The sequence below is a fragment of the Erigeron canadensis genome, chromosome 6 (genome assembly GCF_010389155.1).
Source record: "Erigeron canadensis isolate Cc75 chromosome 6, C_canadensis_v1, whole genome shotgun sequence".
NCBI classification, from domain to species: domain Eukaryota; kingdom Viridiplantae; phylum Streptophyta; class Magnoliopsida; order Asterales; family Asteraceae; genus Erigeron; species Erigeron canadensis.
The window spans coordinates 32,526,313-32,547,881 of NC_057766.1; the positions used below are offsets into that span (position 1 = coordinate 32,526,313).

Sequence of the window (21,569 nt, forward strand, 5' to 3'; positions counted from 1 at the left end):
TTAAACTTATTTATGGTGGTCTCATGACTAGGTGATTTGTTTAGCTTCATTCATGAAACTAGCTCTTTTACTAAAAGAGATGCTTCATAAGTTTTAAGATGTGTTTAAAATTGAAATTTATTTTGTTTAGGCCAACATGAAATGTCATGTTTCATTACAAAGTCTCATATATATTGGAAAGTTGAAAGTAAAATTTTCGATATAATGTGTATCTCGTATCGTGAGAGAACATGGACTCTTATGATGTAATTAACATGAGGGAATCCTAGTTTCTTTATATGGATCAACTTTAACTGACTATGTTTATGTTATTGGGGTTTGTAATTTATTAGATTATGTCTAATGCGATGCATGGTAATATACATATTACAATAAATTGATTACAAATATAAGATTTTAAATAATATTACTTGAAAACAATGATTAACATATATATGTCAAGAGTATTAATAAATGTTATATAATAATAATAACTAAAAGAACTTTTAATGATATTATAAGTTTGTTGCATGTAACAGAAGGAAAAAACAGGAGGAAAAAAAAATATAAAGGTAAAGAGAAGAAAATTATAAAATATAAAGGTAAAGAAAATGAAATTTTTGTCGAATATAAAAACAAATATTAAAAAGAGAAAATTACATTTTTGGTCCCTTAAGTTGGCAAAATCTTCAGTTATTGCCCTTAAGTGAATTAATTACTGAAAAAATCTTGAAGTTGGTCAAATTTTTCACTTTTAACTTTGTGACTAACAACCGTGTATTAGTTCCGTTAAGTGAGTGACAGATTCGTTATTTCACCATGATCCCTTCTTCTCACACTCAAACACAAACCAGATTCGTCAAGTTTATCTCTTGTTAGCTCTGAATCAGAACAAGAAACATGTTGCAATGGACTCAGAAATCAATCGTGAACGAACCCTAGCCAAAATAAATCCGATCTAGACTTCGCCAGAAAAACTTGACTCGCCGGAAAAACTTGTTTGAGTCGAAAAGAAAGACAAAACAAAGCAACTTCGAATCCAACCAAATCTAGCCAAAACCGATCCCGATCCTAGCAATTCCGAATCCAAAAACTCTTGTTTCCGATCTCATATGTGTGTGTGTGTGTGTGTGTGCTCGGTGTGTGTTTTTCAGTTAACATTTTGTTTTCCTGCCGTCATAATTTTCAAATTTTGGCTGTTTGTTTGAGTTTGGAAGAATAAGAAGAAGGGATCATAGTGAATTGATGAATCTGCTCCTCACTTAACGGAGCTAATAGACGGTTGTTAGTCACAAAGTGAAAAGTGAAAAAATTGACCAACTTCTGGGTTTTTTCTGTAATTAATTCACTTAAAGGCAATAACTGAAAATCCTGCTAACTTAAGGGACCGAAAATGTAATTTTTTCTATTAAAAATATGTGTGTGAAATTGATAAAGTAAATATTTAACTTAACATTAGTAATATAATCGGATAATATAATATTATATAAAGTTATCAATATAATCTAGTTTTATATAATATTAAAGTAAGTTATATTCCACGTACAAAGATAATTAAATACGTACAAAGGAAAGATGGACAATTATATAATCAATGTATTAATAAATGTTATATAAATTAATAATAATTAAAAGAACTTTTAATAATGTTATACTTTTATTATGCGCGTAATAGAAAGAAAAAAATGAGGGAAAAAAAATATAAAGGTAAAGAGAAGGAAATTTAAATCGAATATAAAAACAAATATCAAAACAAACAAACAAAATCTAGAAATAAAATAAAATCACACACAATAATACTCATATAATAATATTTCATCATCATTCATTACATAATCTCCGGATAGGTAGAAGATCTTCCAACCCTCCTGACCCCCTTTGAATCAATTGTGACGATAGGCACATGGGGAGTGCCTACAATAAAAATATAAATATAAATATATATATATAAGATAAATTTACAAAACAAATAATAATAATAATAATAATAATAATAATAATAATAATAATAATTAGATAAATAAATAAAAAGAGACAGACAAATAGAAATATACCTCATGGACCTTGTCATGGACAGAATCGTTGCACGAACCAATACTCCACGCATGAACATCATCATTATTTGCTTCAAATCTCAAGATAGACTCTAAGCAGCCAACTACAAATTCAGACGCTTTCTTGTGACCATGACATTTGCTCAAATTGATCTCCTCAGCAGCTGCAAGCAAGGCATTCACCTGGTCTTGTTTCCCCTTAGTTTTAGCAAGGTTAAGCTTACTCTTCAAGTGATGAATAACACATCTAAAAAAATAATTGTTTTTAATAATGGAAATTGTTTAAATTAAATTATATAAAAAATTAAAAAACTGTGATATTAATACCTGAATGTATAAGTGAACAACTGGTTTTCTCCAACTTCCATAACCTTTGCTATATCATCTCGAGTGATACTCTCCCTCCTTGATTCATCCAGAAAAGTTCTATCCACCAGATTGATTTTGCTTGTTAAGAACAAAAGTACATTGAAATAAGCAAACAAATTGATTTTGCTTATTAAAAACAAAAGTATATCAGAATAAGCTAAAAGATTGATTTTGCTTATTAAAAACAAAAAGTAACTCGAAATAAGCTAACAGATTGATTTTGCTTATTATAAACAAAAGTACATCGAAATAAGCTAACAGATTGATTTTGCTTATTAAGAACAAAAGTAAATCGAAATAAGCTAACAGATTGATTATGCTTCTTAAAAACAAAAGAAAATCGAAATAAGCTAACGGATTGATTTTGTTTATTCTTTATGTATTCATTTTCTAGCTGTGGGATTTGGGTTTTCTTTGGGATAGTTATCGGTGGCCTTGAACAACGGAACACAACCATCTATCAATCTTTTGATCTTTTCTCTTAGATGTTGAAAGTTTGTGAGCATCTAAAAGAGCATACATGTGAGCTTTATTTTTGAAACGTATATTACATTATTACATATGAGCATTTTAACTTTAACATTTTTGGTTCATGTCTTCATGAATACCGAAATAATAATGTAGCACGATTACATGGCAATCTCCAAAATCTATAAGGTCGGTGCTTATACACGCGTTTACCGGCGTCCGACGCACCACCACCGGTAGACGCTAGTAGCACGGGTTCGTCTTCCATCGCATCTGGTTGGTTTCTTCCGTGTTTAGACGAGCGCCGTGAGTGGATGTGGGGCCCGAAGTGGCCGTTTGAACCAAGGGAAAAAAAATTCAAAAATAACGGCTACTAGCCTTTTTTAATTTATTTTTTCTTTATTTTCTTTTTCTATTTATACCACTTCCAACTACCATTTCAAATAACAACCATCTATTTCTATCACTTTCAAACCATTCCATAAACCATTTTCATAAACCATTTCATTCACAATGTCTAGAAGTGTGTGGACTCAATCAGAAGATCTTTGTTTGTTGAGGTGTTGGGTGTTGAGGAGACCGGACCCTGTTACGGGTAGGTAATCCCGACGTATCCTTTTGGGACGACGTTACTGCAATGTTCAACACAGAGACCACTGGAGGACCACGAAGCAAGGCTCAACTGCAAGGTCACTGGAACAGGACTTGGAAGGAATGCAAACAGTTTGAGGAAATTTGCTCGCAAATGAATGCACAGGAGAGGGTCGGCGATGATGAGCAATATTATGAAACGACGCATCAGATATATCGGGAAAAACATGGGAGGAGCTTCAGATACGAGCACTATTTCAGATACGAGCACTGCTTCAGGCAGCTTATCTTTGTTCCTTTTTACTTGTTCTGGATTATGAAGTGGACTTTCTACTTTGATTAAGTGTGGTTTAGTATTTATTTTTTTTAAGTGTGTTTAGCAGTTTGAATTGTGTGTTCTCTTTTAGTATTGTAATGTTTTTTAAGTATTTTAATAAAACAAGTCTACTTTATGATTTTAATAAGAACATAAGTTTATTCATAATTTTAAAAACATTACAAACTTAACGTAACACCCCAAATTTCGTAGGACTGTTATATTAGTAAAAGTAATTAAAATAATATATATCAAATGAATAAATTCTGAGTTATTTAAAAAGTCGTATAAATCGAATGTCGGGACTAGTGTTTGAAGTAACGTTTACTGAAAGGACTAAATATGCAAGATAACTATAAAAGGGGGGATTTAGTGAAAGTTTATAATTAAATCCAAGTATTTAAATATTACTATCTATCTTGATCATATCACAAAGGTTGGAGGGCCTTTTCTACTATCTAGGTAGAAACTGGAAGCAGCCTCTCTACTTAGGTAGAGGTAAGGTCTGTCTACATCTTAACCTCCCTCATACACCGTTGAGTTATTGGTGTTCAAAACCCGCGGGAGGCGGCATTGAGCAGTTACTTACTTACTTTATCTTGATCATATCACAAAAACAATTTCCACCAGAAAGTAAAGTCAGCGACAAGAGGCTCCGAAATTGGCCAGAAATAAAGACGAAGAAGAGTAAGAGAACAAGCAGGTTTCGGGTCAAACCAAATATGTCAAATCATTGCTAATCAATTATAGGCTTTGATTATCATCTTTTTAAGGTATTATTTCTTAATCTTCTAGTTTGATTAATAGTTATATAAAAATATTTTAGGTCAAGAAAAGGTGGCTGTTTGGGTTCATATTAATTTCTTAGTATCCGGGCTAAGCTTGGAAGCATATATTAAAATTTGGTAAGATTTGAAGATAGTTTTTGTGTCACGTTATGTGGCATAAAAAGTTCAAGAAAAATTATGATTTTGTAAGGTAATGATGAAATAATGACAAGGAAGTAAAAATAATTGGCTTGGGAAGTATTGGGCAAAGAAAAATTAGAAATGATGATATATCTCAATATTGATCAATTATACGAATTTGGTTATTAGATGACTGAGAATTTTGAGGAATACAAGTGTATATTGTAACAGGACCACAGGTGAGTATATAGGATTTAAACTGGCAGGTTGATTATATTATGGCAGATTACTTGTGCGTAAGAGATCTCATATGATCATATAGTTATATAATGTCGTATTTGTTTAGTTGTTCTAATTGTTGGAAATAAATGTTTAAATTGTTGTTATTAATTAAATTATGAATGAATGAGCCGTAACATTGAATTATATGAACTCGGTAATATATGTGAAATTGATTCCATGTAATGGTGTCGTTGGTACTAATATAGTAGTAGTTGATATGCAGTCTTGTTTAGTTAAGTGATATGGTTTTTGTTAAGATTATGAAGATAAATAAATTGTAGCAATGAGATTGTTGTGTTGATAAGATTGCGGTAATTAGTATAGTAATAGAGAAGTTAGTGGCAAAAATTGTTGTTATCGGTGATATTAACCTCATAATGTAATGAGCAGAATCCTTATTGTAGTTGTAAGTTGTAGGTAATCATTAAGCAGCTTGAAGATTAATAGCCAGTATTTGTAGTTAACCATTGTTATTAGCCTTAGATAATGATCATGTCAAAGGCAGGATCTAGGCCGTTGATGTTGTATATTGAGGTATAACTATAGCGCTGAATCGACTTAATTGTGAGCTAGAACGCTAAGTAGGCTAGAAATTTGATAGCCATGTTGTTCGTTGGAGTGGCAATGTGTTACCTAGATGTTTTGTTGTGTAAGTGTGTATGTGATGCAACTACACGTGCTTTAATTGTTATGTGATAGTAGAATTGTGTTAGTCAAGTTGTTATGTGTATCTAGATGTTTTGTTGTATAAATATGTATGTTATGTAATCACACATGCTTTAATCGTTATACGATTGCCATGTGATTGTGTGATGTAAATTTAGATGTATAAGGCTAATGTGTAGATTTTGTAGATGTATGTGGGTTGACATTGTAGAAGGGAACTATTAAAGAATAGCAGTTAATCCTTCTATGCATATAGTTGTATTATTTAGTTTCTTATAGTTTGATACAATAACCCTCTTATATTTTAGCAGTCAGAGGCAGAGTTGATTATATGGAGGTTGGCTATATACGTTTAGTCTGGTCCATATAATTGAACAACTAGCAGAGTGTATTTGCAGACAATCATGCAGTACTATACACACACAGTGTATATGATGTAGAAGGTTAATATATATATACACACAGTTTATATAATGCAGAAGGTTAATATGTTTACTTTCTATATATTTACTAATCGATGTACTTATTCCTTTAATTATAATGTTGTAGGTGCTTATGGATTTAGTGTTTAATGATGAGCAATTGGATAGGACGAACATGGGTAAAATTCAGGCGTGGATGAGCACTTGCCGAAGGTTTATGCAAGTGTTATCTTTAAATTACAGTCGAGTACATTATGCTTGTTACGTTAATAGCCCATATTTTGTAGCTAAATATGTTATTTCCTTTAAGTTGGTAATGGGGTCGTTAAGTTGAGTCATGCCAAGTGATTTGGTTGTTTATAAACAGGTTGTTTTGATTAAAAACTAATAGGTATTGATTGTCGACATTACGATGAGGTCATGCCGAAATTTATAATTTTTCCATATGGTCGTTTTGAAATAAATTGGTATTCGGTGTGGTTATATATATATATATATGTATTTATTGAATACATATTTATTTATAAAAGTTAAATAAAGTATTCTTTATATAAAAAAAATGGGCGTAACACTTAATAAAGATAAACATACAACATAATATATTGTGAAACACGTTATTAAACAAACGACTACTTATTTTTTCAACTCATAAACTGCTTTGACAGTATTGATCAACTCATTCAAGGTGATGACCGCACAAGAAATTTCTTTCACAGCTTCTTGAATCTTCTCGAACTTCCCTTGCAAATAAGTAAAGTATTGACACTCAAGATCAGTACAAGGCCCCGTTTAGAAGTATTTGATTTCTTCGAGACACCATTTCTTTTTCGCTTGCAGTTTTAGACCAACTTCAACAATTTCGTCTTTGAACATTTGGTGGTCGAGGATATCAATCATGATACTGTCATTCACTTGATTGACAGTCATAGGTGGTTTTCGGGTCCATCGGACATTTGATGAAGAAGCCATTACAGATGTATAAAAGTTTGAGTTTTGAAATAAAATATCTGGTAAGGAGACAGTATTTATAGCTGGAGTAAAAGACGATTCCCCAACGTTCAAAATTCAAAATGTTTACATTTCCAGTCCCTTTCAAAATATTTACAATTACAGTCCCTTCAACGACCAAAAATTCAAAAATATTTACATTTCCAGTCCCTTAACGGCTAGCTACATTGTCACACTATATATACCAACGCAGAGGATTAATCACCATTCCACTTGTGTTTAATCTAAAAACTTGTTTCATCTACTAACTCACTCACCATTCCAAATGGTTTCATCATCGTCAAACAAGAATGTTTACCGACCTCGTCTCACCGAAGATGAGATGAAAACACGAATCATGGCCGATATCAAATAGGACACCCTCCTTCAAAATGAACTCTCTGGTTCCTGGGTTACATACGGAAGAAGAGACAACAATGCGACCAACACGTTCAGGAAATAGTAGCACCAGGCCGCAAGGTCTCAAAACACGAAGAGACATATTCTTATTTTCTGCAGGATGAGAGCAAAAGAGTGAAAATGGTGATCGACAATGTTTTTAAGGTAGGTCACACGTTGACCGACCAATGCACTTGGGCAGAATCGTACCATGACAACTGCGGAGAAGACAAATCAACGTGGGAAGTCAAATGCCCAGAACACGACAAGTGGTGGGCCAATGAAACGGCTTACCGTGGATTAGGAAAAATGTCAATCAAAGATGATGACGATTAAGAGTAATTGTATCATTATTATGTATTTCATGTTTTTTTTTCAATACTGTCTTTTTTATTATTGTATTGTCTTTTATTAAGTAATGTAATGTGTGTTTAATTATAATAAAATGTGTTTTTTTTAGTTTTGTGTAAATAAAAATGAAATAATAAAATAGTGAATGAATAGTGAAGAAGTGGGGAAGAAGTGGGTAGTATAAGGAGGGGGTGTTCTTGGGGTGTGTCACACCCTACCTTAGGCGGAATCGTAGGATATGACGAAATGACATAGCATAGCACATGGAATTTGTAATAGAGTTATACTAAATGAAATCTAAATAAATGTAATTCCCACAAGCGGGATAAGTCTAGGCAATACGCCTCAAATAGCAAAAGATGTAACAAATAGCAAATAGGGTTCAATGATTAAATGCAACTAGGAGTCCATGAAGGATCTCTTTATTAGTCTTCCTAAAGTCTTTATGCTCAATCTCCTTAAGCATTGTTATTACCTGAAAATGAATGCTCGAAAATGTCAACATAATGTTGGTGAGTTCGTAGGTTTATAGGAATACAAATGAATTTGCTGTGCATGAGAAATGAGGTTTGGACAATAGTGTAAATATAAACATGTAGTAGCATGTATGCATACCAAATACCGATCAATGCCATCATAGTTTTCCAACAACACAAACTCATCACTGCTTGCCAACAACACAATCACATCACTACTTGTCAACATCTCAATCACACACTGTAATACCAACAACTACCAGCTGGAGTATATAGTTGGTCGATAGATTTCAAATAGTCTTCAATAGATATCAACAGACATCTATTGCATCATAGAATCAAAACAAACAAGCTAGCATACACATTTCATAATTACACGTATTTGTCCAAGAAAACAAACAAGTTTTGACACAACTAGTAAAGAAATGAAACGTGTTTTGAGCATCATTTTCCCCCAAACAAATAAAATAAAAAGGGGCCACGAAACTCACCTCAATCAGCAAGCAGTTGTGCAAAGTCCAAAAGATCACTAGAATCTACACAACATATATATGTACAAGTTACAATTATGGACATGGTCAATAACCGTCCATTGTAACCCGCATTTGATGATATACATATATGGCTACTTTCAAACTGTTCACAACTGATTTGTCATGTATTATTAAGTTACAAGTCACATAACTTAATATAGTGTATTTGTTTTAATGATATACCATTGGTTTCTACAAGTTCATATTCACTGAAATTTTTGGTAACTTTATCTATTTTTTATTAGGACGAATCGAACAATTCAAGCTTTCAAATCTTAACCACTGTAACCTTAGAGTGTTATACACTTACATGAATTTTTACTTAATTTATTTCGCACGTTAACTATTTTTTAAAAATTCCATAATCACAGACTAGTCAGAAAATTCACTGTTTGCGCGCAGAAAAGTTTTATAAAAGTTAAGGGCCTTCGAAGCTTCAAAAAAATCCAAATTTTTACTGTACACTCTTAACATCTTAAAAATGTTTCTGGAAAAAAAATAATCTTCTAGTTCATAAAATCGACCAAGATATGACTATTTGAAGTCGACCTAAATCTATTCGGAAAACTCAGCTTTGCGCAGTTTTATTATAAAATTCGTTTGACAACCTTAAACTTCATATTTTTACATGAAACCAATTCCACCAGAAAGTAGACTTCCTGAATTTAATTTTAGACACCAAAAACATGACTTAACTATCTTCCATGACCAAGATACGACCTTTCAACGTTAACAAACCGAATCTGTCCAGATCTGAAATAATTCCAAACACACTTTTGAAGGCTTCCATGACACAAATAATTATATAGACTTTCACGCTTTAATAAAACTTTTATAAATTAGTTATATACTTATATTTATATTTACATGAATCTTCCAAATTGTTTTTTTTTATGATTATATATATAACCTACTATTTATATGTATAATCTCACGATTCATATTTGTGCTCCAATTGTACTAGAATTTATAATGTTATTGACTATACTTGTAATTTATAAAAACCATATTTTATTTTCTGAAACTTGGCCATATGCATGTACTCTTCAAATAGATTACATATGAACTTTTAATACTTATATATAAAGAGAAGGAATAAGAATTTACCACCAAGGTTGATCATCACTCCTTAAAGTACCTTTACAAATTAAATATAATTAATGAGAATTTTACCATATAATTTATATGATGAAAACATTTTTAAAGCATAGTATAAATTATATAAGCTTACCAAAATTCCAAGAGATCTTTAGGATTAAGCTTTCCATAATATGGATTATAATAATTTGGTTTTGTGGTGGTGTGGTTTAGGACTTTGGGTCGACCACAGGAGCAAATCCAAGAGGGTTTTGCTTTAAAAATTTTTATTCTGATATTTAATTTATAAGGTATATATATCTTATTCCTAAAGAGTTAAGTGTTTGAGTTAGTATGTATTTAGGATAGCTTATGATTAAATATCAGCCAAAATTCTAACGGGATTAGAGATCCCCATTTGACCGAAAATCCAAAGTGAGGGATTGGAAAAATGGGTTGGTGTTGAACTAGAACTCTTTAAAATTACAAAACTAAATTAAAATTATTAAATTAAATATATGTATGACCACGTAATATCTTCTTATTTTGAATGTGTCATGCTATACATTAGCTATAGGCTATTGTTAATCTTAATTTAATACTATAAATTATCATTATTATTACTTATAAATATTACAATTAAACTTGTTTGCTTATACACTTTAAATTACCACCTAATAGTGTATAAGTTACATATTGAAATGATCACAACATCTCTACGCTTGTTATACTAAGTAGGTACATTGACTAGTCAAGAAATTAGGAATTCAAGTTAGAGACTATAATAAACTATCGGCCTTGGTGACGGGTGTCACAGGGTGTTCGTGTAAAGAAAAAGTTAATGAATAGTGGAAGAAGTGAGGAAGAAGTAGGAAAAAATTGACTCTATAAAGAGTGGCCTAAGAATTATACATACATGCCAAAAAAGGCCACTTAGAAATGAAGCCAACAACTAGTCAACTTATACAAACTAAAGTTTGACCATGTAAAGACCAAATATCTATTTGATCAAATTATTCCAATAGTTTCACAATAAATAAATAAAAGAATGGAGATGCGGGGGTCGAGCATGCAGTTCATGTATCATGTTGCACATGATAAACAGTTATGTGTTGTTTCTAACAGACATTGAATGATTCTATATCGCTCTTAAACGGCTTTGTTGGGCAATGTGTAGCCGGTAGCACGTGTCAAAAATGTAAGTTTGCGAAATATGAAAACGATATAAAGCAATTTGATATAATGGCTTGAAACTATTTAAACCAAATTGATTAAAGTAAGTTTTGTCAAATCCAACTGAACATTTAATGCCTTTTATGTCTTTCAGCTAAATATTGGTTACGAGTTCAAAAACTTTGAAAGACATATTGAGAAGTTTTTGCCAATGAACTGGAGCATGGGGGTTTCTCTAGCATTAGTATAACGCCCCAAACTCTTTTAAACATCATTTAATAAAATATTGCACAAGTTGAAAAAATTTTGGTACTTAGAAAAATAATGCAAATTTTCGTCGAAAATCGAAATGTTATAAATCAAGAAATGACAAATGGAATATTCTTATAATGGTATAATAAGACTAATTTACAAGTTTCATGCCTCGGGAAGTTCAAACGAAGGCTCGGTAAAAATGATGTCGAGGACAGCAGATGGAGGATGGTATGGCGGATGATCCGCGTTCTCCTGCGGATGCTCTGAAGGATGATAAGCAGCATCCGCAGTTTCCTGCAATTCTACCACAATTGACAACCTTTCTTGACAACATTTTTATGACCAAAAAGACATATCTCATACTTAAACACACAAAGAAGTTATAATTACACAATCCAACATTTCAACAATGTCCATTTCTCAAAAACACAATTCTTCACCATGACGGGTCGTCTTACCCAAGTTGACACTTTTCATGTCAACCACCATTCATACTTTACAATTCCAAAAGACACACATATGACCATTTTTGCAGAAATGTACCAAACAAAGTTTACCAAAAGAGACATTGCATCAAGAGCCATGGGGATGAGGGATTTCTAAGCCTCTACCAAAAGATCGTCATTCTTCCACGAATGACCTAATTACCTTAAATCTTGCAAAAACTTCTCTTCAAACACTTCAAGCTCTAGATCACACTAGTTCCTTCTTCCGGAACTACCTATAAGATAGTAAACATCTAACAAAATATAAGCAAAGGCTTAGTGAATATACTTGCATACATTTACGAATACGAAGGAGGGCATGTACAAGGACTATTACATGTAACCTATGGCATCGTCATGACACATTTACATGCTCACCTTGCACTCTAACAACACATATATGGATCCATATAAGCTAAACAATCATAACAATCATGTCAATCGGGATTCTTAGGCTACGGAGGTTCTTAGGCCTCAAATCACATCAATTATCGGGATTCTTAGGCCCCGGAGGTTCTTAGGCCTCATAAACAATGCCTCACATAGGCTTAACACCGAACCAATTACCATGCTTGGAACATTCACATCTCATGGTAATTGACCCAACGTATACATAAAGCTATGCAAATATATTCACCTCCTCCGCAACAAGGACAATAAAGCTATAACAATAATGCTCAACAAGCTCAACCTATAATCATATCATAAAAATGCATTAAGCTTATATTCACAACTTGACTAGCTCAACCTAGTCTTACTCAATCACTAGCCTTTCTAAACCCAAAACCCAACTCATTTGTCATTGAGTTACTTTCATCTTTAACAACAACATTAGGTAGTTCATCCTATCATTTTCATCCACATTTCAATAACTAGCAATAATTCATCTTTTCTCACAAACTCAACTTATCACATTTGAACTTATCAATTCATAATTAAACACATCATTTAACTCAATGACAAATAGGTTAACTAAGGAGTTGGGGGAAATTAACCATAAATCATTTTCTAGTAAAAACCCCCAATTTGGTTCATCCATGAACCCTAATTTTACAAGAAAAGATAAAGTTAAATTGGGGAAATTCCTTACCTCAACAATGAAGACAATTACTTAGGGTTTCAAATTCACAATTCCTTCCTCTTTCCCTCCCAATTTTCGGCCACCACCACAAAACCTAACTTTTGAATTCTTGAAAGAAAATAAATTGATGGTGATGATTGTTAGGGTGATTTCTAGTCTTGCAATTGAAGGTATTTTGACTTTGATTTTGAAGGAAATGGAGTGGATTGCATGAGAAAGTGAGGAAGAAGAAGAATAGCGGAAATATGAATTAAATGAGTGTGTGGCTGGCACATCCTATGGGTGCCACGACCCATTTCCAATTTTTAGGTATTTTACCCGCTATCCGTTAAAGTTCCAACTAAATTAACCCCATATCCAAAAATAAAATACTAGGAAATTAATTTAATGCCAAAACTATAAAAAGGGGTTAATTTCTTTTACCTTAAAATCTTGAGGTGTTACAATTAGCTAATTTCCTCCAGAACGGTAGTGAGACTTCCACCGTCTGTCATGCACTCGGATTGACTGTGCTGGTGACGTGATCAATCTTTACCGAACGATGAAGAACCATGTCGCTAAAAAAAAGGCATTTGATGAATGTTGTCGATGGGATCGATGGTTTGACCACAAATATGTGTTGCAAGGAGCTAGAAAATGATATCATGTTTATTTACTTATTATCATGTTGTATTATTGTAAAACTCTCTTTTAATGAATCAAACTTATTCTCAGTCTCAAGTTCATATATATGAAATATAGATTTATAAATTTTATTTACTGATTGGATAATAACTAGTATTTCTACCCGGGCGTTGCTCCGGGAGAAAAACATAACTCTGGTGATAAAAGTTATAAAAACATTAAGCTGAAAAACAAATTTTGCGTGACAAAAGTTAAGAAAATAAAAGTTGTGGTTCAAAGTAAAGAAAATGAAACTTTGGTAATAAAATTTAGAAATCAAAAGTTATATCATAAAAGAAAATAAAAGAAAACTTTCAAAGCAAGGTTTAAAAACAAAGTTTTATGAAAAAAAGTACAAAAGTTAATAAACTTTATACCTAAAAACAAAGTTTGTATGTTGAAAGTTTAAAAAGCAAGAGCTATGTGACGAAAGGTAAAAGGGGAAATGTAAAAAAAAAAAATTTGGTGGAAAGTTTAAAAAGTAAAGTTATGTAGTAAAAAAAAGAAAATAAAGGTCGTTAAGTCCGTCACCTAACAGTCGTTAGGTCTGTTACCTTATCGTTGTTAAGTCCGTTGATTATGTTGGTTGCTTTAAAGGCTTGTACCTTATGCTAAAGGGGGAGTACTTTTAGCTACAGTAAAAAAAAGAAAATAAGGGTCGTTAAGTCCGTCAACTAACAGTCGTTAAGTCTGTTACATAACCGTCGTTAAGTTTGTTAATTATGTTAGATGCTTTAAAGGCTTGTACCTTATGCTAAAGGGGAATACTTTTAGCTACAATACCTCCCCTTACATTCCAACTTTAGTTTTTAGTATATATATATATATATATAATATGTAAGAGAAAAGAAAGAACAATATAAAGTAAAATAGTAAAATTTTAATAAAAAGAAAAGACAAAAAAAGTCAGGTTGGTATGGAAGCCCCCAAGGAAATTTTATAATTCAAAATCATACTTTTATTTAGAATATAAAAAAGAACTCATCCTAAATTTAGCATTAATTAATTGCAAAAGTAATCCTAGTTTTGAAATTTTTTTCATGTTTCAATGATGCTAAATATATTTAGCTACATATATATTATGGACAAATTTAGCATCTAAGTTATGGATCTTTTTAGTTTTTACAAAAGATTTCACGTTTGTATATGCTAAGTACTATTTTAGAGGGCAAAGAAAATGTTTAAAAATAGTTATGAGATATTTTAATAAACTCCATATATTTATTTGAATTAAAAAGATTAGTCTTCCCTAAATGGTCAAAATAAGAAAAAGCTAATCCTTTTTATATCACGGAAAAATTGCGTGTTTATGAGTATAATATTTTTGGTAAGAATTATATTGCACTTACTAATTATGTGCGGATGTGCCAATATAAGTTTGATCAAAGCAACAAATAAGTAGAAACATATATAAATGTTAAAATTTGAAATTTATTTTGAAAATATTAGAACGTCTTATGATCATATTTCTGTTGATGATTCCTTTTTAAAGGTTTCACGTGATTGCATGATAAAACAACATTTTATAACACATTAACACGTATATATACATATAACCTATTCACCTTTCTCTTGAAATAAAAAATGTAAATAGGCTTTTCAATAAAACATGAAAAGCGCGTGTAGATACTCATCGTCCGAGGCGTTTGTGTTCCAAGGTCTCACCAAACACAATTTCCTCTCAAATCAACCGTCCGATATCCGTAGATATTCAAATCACCGGCTACACGCATTCCAAAAACCACTCGCTTTATCCACCTACTAAAAGCCAAACCTCAGCCTCGGCTACAAACCTACACACTTACAAACCGAACCTACACAAATACATACATGTATACTTCTCCATACATAAATAAATACACTAAAGTATTTGTCAGTTTTGTACTTTTGTCTTTTGAAAAAAAACACCATCTTTATAGCTCACTCTGTTTAACTTTCTATAGCAAAAAAAGTGTCTATAAAAGTTGGTGAAGAAAATATTAAAAGAAACTATATATACTGATAGACATATACACACATCATAAATATGTATACAGAGTGAAATTTGGTTAAATGAGAAGGTGCATTCAGCTATTTTTGTTTGCAGTTACAGAAAGATTGATGATATTGATCAAGTAAGAATTTTTACATTATTTTCAACAACCCCACAAAAAGTTTTCATGTGGGTCATAATCTTTTTCTTTTTTTAAACATTTAATCATAAAATTGCTGCCTTTTTTTTTTTAACTAATATAATATCAATTGTAGCTGTTTCCTTCCTAGCAGATTATTTGATTCAATTCTGTTTTACAGTTATTAACATTTTGTTGGCATCCGTAATTTAGCTAAAAGATAGCATTTTGTTGGATTAATGTATATCACATTATTGATTTTTCTTTCCATTTTGGGAAATTTTTACCAGGTAGGCTTCATGCAGAGGTTTTTCTGGTCTTGGAAGTTTGACTTTTGTCATAACATGCATTTGTAAGTATTGTAGTATTATTGTATTGTAATGTTTCAGTGTTTTGTTTCCTTCTTGGAGTTGGAATTTACTGTTGGTTAAACTTTCTGGATAAATAGGAAAAGATATGGTTCTTTTTAACATAGTACCAACTATCAAGACATGAAATTGGTTAGAAAGTAAGAATGAAACTTGTTTTGTTTTTAGTTTGGAAAATATTATCTGAATTTGGTTGGATAGAAAAGCCTTTTATCTGTACTAAATGTAGGAAAAATGCATAGATTGTGTGTCAATTCTGTTGCCGTACTGCAAGTGTATTTATTTATTTTCTTATGGAACAATTGGCTATTTGTACATGCCTTTTCAATGCCAAGTGGTAGTTTGTAAATTGTAATATCAAGGTTGCGGGTTCAAACCCACTATAATCGCATGCAGTTTATTAGTTTTGGCGTTTCGAATAAATTTACAAGAACACAAATATTTTGGCCATATGTTAATGCAAAGTGATTAGAGATAAAACATAATAGTAAATTTCTGTCCAATTTAATCATATTTGTGAGGTGTAATGTCTGTTTTCCATCTTTACAAGAATAATGGTTTGTTCTATAAGAAGAGGCCCAACACCATTTTTGAAAAGTGAAATCACTTATGTATCGTTTATCATGTTTCTTTTTTCAATATCGTGTTATCTTTTAGGCCAAATTTTGAAAGAGGGGTAATATATTTCCATAATGTTCCTAATAATGGGAATGTAAATTATTTGTGAACAAAAAAATGGATTAGAAGCTCAACTTTTGTAACATAATTACAATTGTTTTTAAAAAAAGGTAGTATAATATCCAAAGTTGGTATAAAAAATAGCTAACAATTAATCCAAATTTTCAAATTGAGGAACCAAATTTAGTGTTCAGCACTTCAGCCCTATATTTTATCTCTTATTGGAGGACTTTTGGTTTGTAGGTTTCTTGCAAACAACATTTTAGTCAGTCTCTGAACTTTTCTTTTAGAGAATTATACGTAGTAGCTAGTCTCGGTTCAATGAACCTCAACTGTTGGAACGACAAATTATGTTCAAGCAGTTGCAAGAACTCTAGAGGCAAAAGAAACTCCAAGAATTAAAGGAACCCAAACAACAAATTGTGATGGATCAGCTAGCTCTGATGCATAATAAATCATCCTCTGGGGCTCGATATGGCCAGCTAAATACTGGTGTAGCAGTTCGTGATCCATCCAGTATGTTTATGTTCGGTGACACAAAGTTGATTAATGGAGTATCGAACAAACTGGTATTTTCACAGGCTCAAAATCGATCTGGGCAGCCGACGAGTGGAAATAGTTCAAGTCAATTCTCTCATTTTCAGGGTCTGGCTTTTAAATCTCCTGGTTTGTTGACCAAAAATGAAAATCTTCAAGCAGGGATCTTTGGTAAATCCTCTATAGGTGATAAAACTAATGGTTCTTCTACTGAAGATATGGTTACTTTGGATCCACTGGAACAGAAGATTTTGTTCAACACGGAAGATGAACCCTCTGGGGGCATATTTGAAAGCATGAATAAAGCGGTTGATTTTCCTTCTCTTCAAAGTGGAAGTTGGAGTGCTCTTATGGAATCTGCAGTGGCAGAAACTTCTAGTAGTGATGGTGGGGCACAAGAAGAGTGGAGTGGATTGAGCTTTCAGAAACCAGATGTGCCTAAAGCTGAAATTGATGAGGATGCATTAACTCCGTCATACAGTAATAATTCTCGTTCACCGTATGTTGGTTTAAGGTTGACCCCCCCAAGTCAAAGACCTATTGTAAATTGTTCTGACCCGTCTCGGATCTCTAAACAAGCGGCAAGTACTCATAATCAGCATCTAAATCAGAATTATATTACAAAACAATCTCATCTAGCTACATTGTCTTCTGGTATAAATGGACAACAGACTTATAATTTTGGCGTTTCTCAGGAAACATCCCATCATGTTTCGGTGAAGAAAGAAGACGGTGAACAATGGTCAACACAACCACAGAATAGATGGATGGACGTACCTGGGCAACAAATTTCTTCTGCCATTTGTGAGCCTCCTTGTACCTCATACACAACAAAAAGCAGGATGGGAACTGCTTCTGGATCACTCTCAGGAAATATAGAAGCTGATGGACTTTTGTTGAAGCAAGTAGATTCTCCCCCTCATAATGTAATTAGTGTGAAGGCAGCATTGAAGCGTGAAAGGGAGCACTGTGACAATAAAATCCCTCAGATAACCTCACCTTGCTATTTAAATTTTGCTTATGGAAATGATAAAAGTCATCCTTTTGATCAGTTGGCGAAAAACTTATCTCAGCCTCATGGGAATCAGAAAAAACGCAATTCTTTGATGCAAGTAGGTAGCATTGCTCAATACGGACGTGTTGCCCCTGTTATTGGGACTAACTCAACGGCTCTTACACCTCCGTCTTCTGTTTATTTGCAGCACTTAGATGTACCTAACCAAATTAGAGCAAAATCAAAGAAGAGAAGATATCCTACTTATGAACGTCTACCGTGGCATAAAGAAGTGGCAGAAGTCTGTTCTTGGCTTTATGATATGAGGTATGCACTCATATGCTGTTTCACTGTGTACAGGGCATATTTTTAAAAGTTTAAGTCTACAATTTAGTGACTAAGCTATGTTGTCCTGCAGCACTGCTGAACTGGAGTGGGTGCATGCTGTGGGTCGTCTGCCTGAAAAGGTGTTGTTGTCGTTGAGTTTGCATTATATAATATTGAAGTTTTTGAAAAATAGAAACCTGTCGTTTCTTTTGTGTGAGTATATGTACTAAGCCCTTCATTTTCATCATCAGTCGAAAGAACAGGCTAAAGGAATAGCAGATCCACTTTCTATGGTTCATTACCGAAAGAGAAGACTTAACATAACAACACAGCTTATGCAACTGTTATTTCGTGCACCAGCAGTAATTCTCTCAGAAGATGCTGCAGCACATTGTGATTCTGTGACATACCATGCTGCTAGATTAGCACTCGCTGACGCATGTAACCTATGCTCGTATGAACCAGTCTTCCTAGTTTACATTTATTTTTGTGTTTTTATCATTTGACTCAATTTAAAGTAGCTAATTTGAATGCAATGCTTGATCTATATTATTTGGAATTCATCTGCAGGACATCAGGGAAAAACATAACTTTTGATTGGAGTAGTGACCTGGATCTTTCAAAAACTGTAGAAGCGTTAATTGATAAATCGAAGAGGCTGCAAGACCAGTTATCAAGGTAAAAATGGAATTTTGAAAGGCAGCTGATAAGTTATACCATCTTTTGATATATATGCTCATTGATTTAAATCATATTTTCAAATGATGATGAAGGATGGAGGAAGGAGAGTCGACAATTCTGGAAGTGCGGCTGGATTATCAAAACCTGGAGAAATTTTCAGTGACCAACCGTTTTGCCAAGTTTCATGCTCGAGGGGAACTGCTCACTGGTGATACAGAATCATCTGGTGTTTCTTCCTCTAATCCAAAAGTATATTCTCAGAGACTCTTTAAAGTTAGTCCAATGCCCGATACAATACCTGAAGGGCAAAAATGTATTTCTCTATGATAGCTAGTTTGATATGCTCCCTTATGCCATCCGAGGCTTCCTAGTCCTCGTACTTGTCTAACTAAACTCTAGCTTAGTCTTATTGACTTAAATCAACTCTAACAAGTATCTAATGGTTTTGTAAATGTTAATGATATGCTAGCTAGCTATGGACCTTTTAGGATTTGATCTTTTATCTGTTAGTCTTGCAATTCTAGCACATAAATTTAGTAGTTTTACAGTTTTTAATGTATTCTTATGTGGTCGCATTTTCAGTTTTTTCCCTAGTTGAAAGCAGGAAGCTATTAAGCCCGTGTAGTTTGCAAAAAACTTGATATTAGAATTCCAAAAAGATTCTGGATTTCCAACCCACATATGCAAAAGATCATAAAGAAACTGTATGATAGTGCAAATCTTTGTATTTAACTTTCTTTCTTAAGTCACATGCTTTCGTTTCTTGATTCCGCTAATGAGAAGGAGAAAATAAATTGGAAAATTGGGATGTGTTATGAGTTATTAACTTTGATGTTTGTATTACTAGTACATGATAGCAGCGGTACAAGGCTTCTTTATAATGGGTCAGTTATCTTTTTTTATAAAAGGCTTTTGGCATAAATTATATAGGAAGAGTTTTTAGTATGTTTATGTTTGTTGGCATTTTGTATATCTTGTGTCATTCACTCTTTGTGAAAAATGGCCAGTGGCATGTCAGATGATGGATAATATGTTCATAGTACTATTCCTAAACATAACAGATTGGTTGGAGATTGATGTATGTCTAAGAAAACAAGTATACATAAGTACTCTATAAAACTATAATTATCAGTTATCACAAATGTTATTTGCCATGTCAGCTAATAAGATGGTTTCTTGGAGGTCCACCTTTTTGTATTTGTGGCCTTGTGGGACTAGAAACCTTTGTTGAAACCCATTTGAAGGAAAAATGCATACTAAAAAAAAAAAAAAAGTCAAAACAGCATATATGACTATATGAGTATATAATATAATTATATACTATGTTGAGACCAAAAATCTTATATTGGTAAATTTTGATGTTGCTTATGTTACAAAAAGCACTATTGACCTAAGCCCAAGCTTGTGTAAGGACATTGATATCTTTAAATTTCTTTTTTGGACTATTAAAATGGAGAAAAGAAAGCAAAGGAGAGCATTTTGTTCTCGAAACCAAATTGGATTCTCCCCGTAAGGTTTTTGGTGCCAATGAAATGGCTTCACTTAATATCCACGTTATTTAAACATCCTAAGGATCAAAACCGCGTCTCCAAATTTCATCTATTGATAAATTGGTATGGAAAATGAGTAGTTGTCAATTTGTCATGCATACCAATAAGTTTTGTTTATATGGTTATAACTTATAAGTATATTATCTATGTTCTCAAAATCTTATTAATTTTTTGAACTAGGTTGTAGGTTTGAATCGTGGTGAATGTGCAGATGTAAAATGTGAGTTTGTGGTTCATAAAGAACATTATACTATGGCTTCCGGTGGTTAGCCAATGCCAAAATCCAAATGGCAAACTTTTGGTAAGAAGAACAACTTTAGAGGATGTTAATCCAACTTTAATTCGCTAGTGGCATGGGGGACTTTAATTGGTAAAATGCCTGCATGCACAGCCATTCATTTGGTTTTTGGAAGTTATGGGCAAGTCCAAATCAACTAGCTTGTCCTGGACTGTAACTCTTCAATAAAGCCCAAATGAACAGAGCAGTTGCATTTTTACTTTTCGGGGGTTTTCTTATAATTTTTTTATATGATTTGACTACTTTGACTGGAAGAAGACCATGACTTCAAGAGATAAAATTTGGTCATTAGAAGTTGTTAAGCAAGGCTTCGAACTAGACAGCAGCTACTAAGTGATGTAACTAATAACCCAAGTAATATTCATACTACAAATCTAGTTGAGTACTGGTCCTGCCGGTTTCGTTAATTTTGTTGTATATAACTTTGAGAAATGTTACATTTCAAATATAAAAAAATAGAAAAAAATTACATGACAAAATATTTGTCTAC

At 32.6% G+C, this 21,569-nt stretch overlaps 2 protein-coding genes across 2 annotated transcripts; one reads left to right on the forward strand and one right to left on the reverse strand.

Annotated features, from left to right (window-relative positions):
- Window positions 1–1,761: 1,761 nt before the first annotated feature.
- On the reverse strand, window positions 1,762–2,762 carry LOC122606312. The gene is made up of 3 exons (XM_043779270.1): window positions 2,361–2,762; window positions 2,034–2,280; window positions 1,762–1,893 (listed from the first exon to the last, which is right to left on the reverse strand). Exons 1-3 carry the CDS (start codon window positions 2,399–2,401, stop codon window positions 1,801–1,803), a joined length of 381 nt encoding a protein of 126 aa, XP_043635205.1. The 5' UTR covers window positions 2,402–2,762; the 3' UTR covers window positions 1,762–1,800.
- A 13,204-nt stretch (window positions 2,763–15,966) lies between these two features.
- LOC122605896 lies at window positions 15,967–19,729 on the forward strand. Its single transcript, XM_043778853.1, has 8 exons — window positions 15,967–15,998; window positions 16,936–17,810; window positions 17,925–18,341; window positions 18,432–18,550; window positions 18,642–18,690; window positions 18,802–19,004; window positions 19,121–19,228; window positions 19,324–19,729. Exons 2-8 carry the CDS (start codon window positions 17,118–17,120, stop codon window positions 19,556–19,558), a joined length of 1,824 nt encoding a protein of 607 aa, XP_043634788.1. The 5' UTR covers window positions 15,967–15,998; window positions 16,936–17,117; the 3' UTR covers window positions 19,559–19,729.
- The last annotated feature ends 1,840 nt before the right edge of the window (window positions 19,730–21,569 follow it).

Coding starts and splice junctions, on each gene's coding strand:
- LOC122605896 (XM_043778853.1), top strand. CDS start 17,118: ATGGATCAGCTAGCTCTGATGCATAATAAATCATCCTCTGGGGCTCGA. Junction 17,811..17,924: donor CTCGGATCTCTAAACAAGCG/GCAAGTACTCAT, acceptor GGCGTTTCTCAG/GAAACATCCCATCATGTTTC. Junction 18,342..18,431: donor AACGCAATTCTTTGATGCAA/GTAGGTAGCATT, acceptor GTTTATTTGCAG/CACTTAGATGTACCTAACCA.
- LOC122606312 (XM_043779270.1), bottom strand. CDS start 2,401: ATGGAAGTTGGAGAAAACCAGTTGTTCACTTATACATTCAG. Junction 2,281..2,360: donor TTGTTCACTTATACATTCAG/GTATTAATATCA, acceptor TTATTTTTTTAG/ATGTGTTATTCATCACTTGA. Junction 1,894..2,033: donor TCCATGACAAGGTCCATGAG/GTATATTTCTAT, acceptor TTTTTATTGTAG/GCACTCCCCATGTGCCTATC.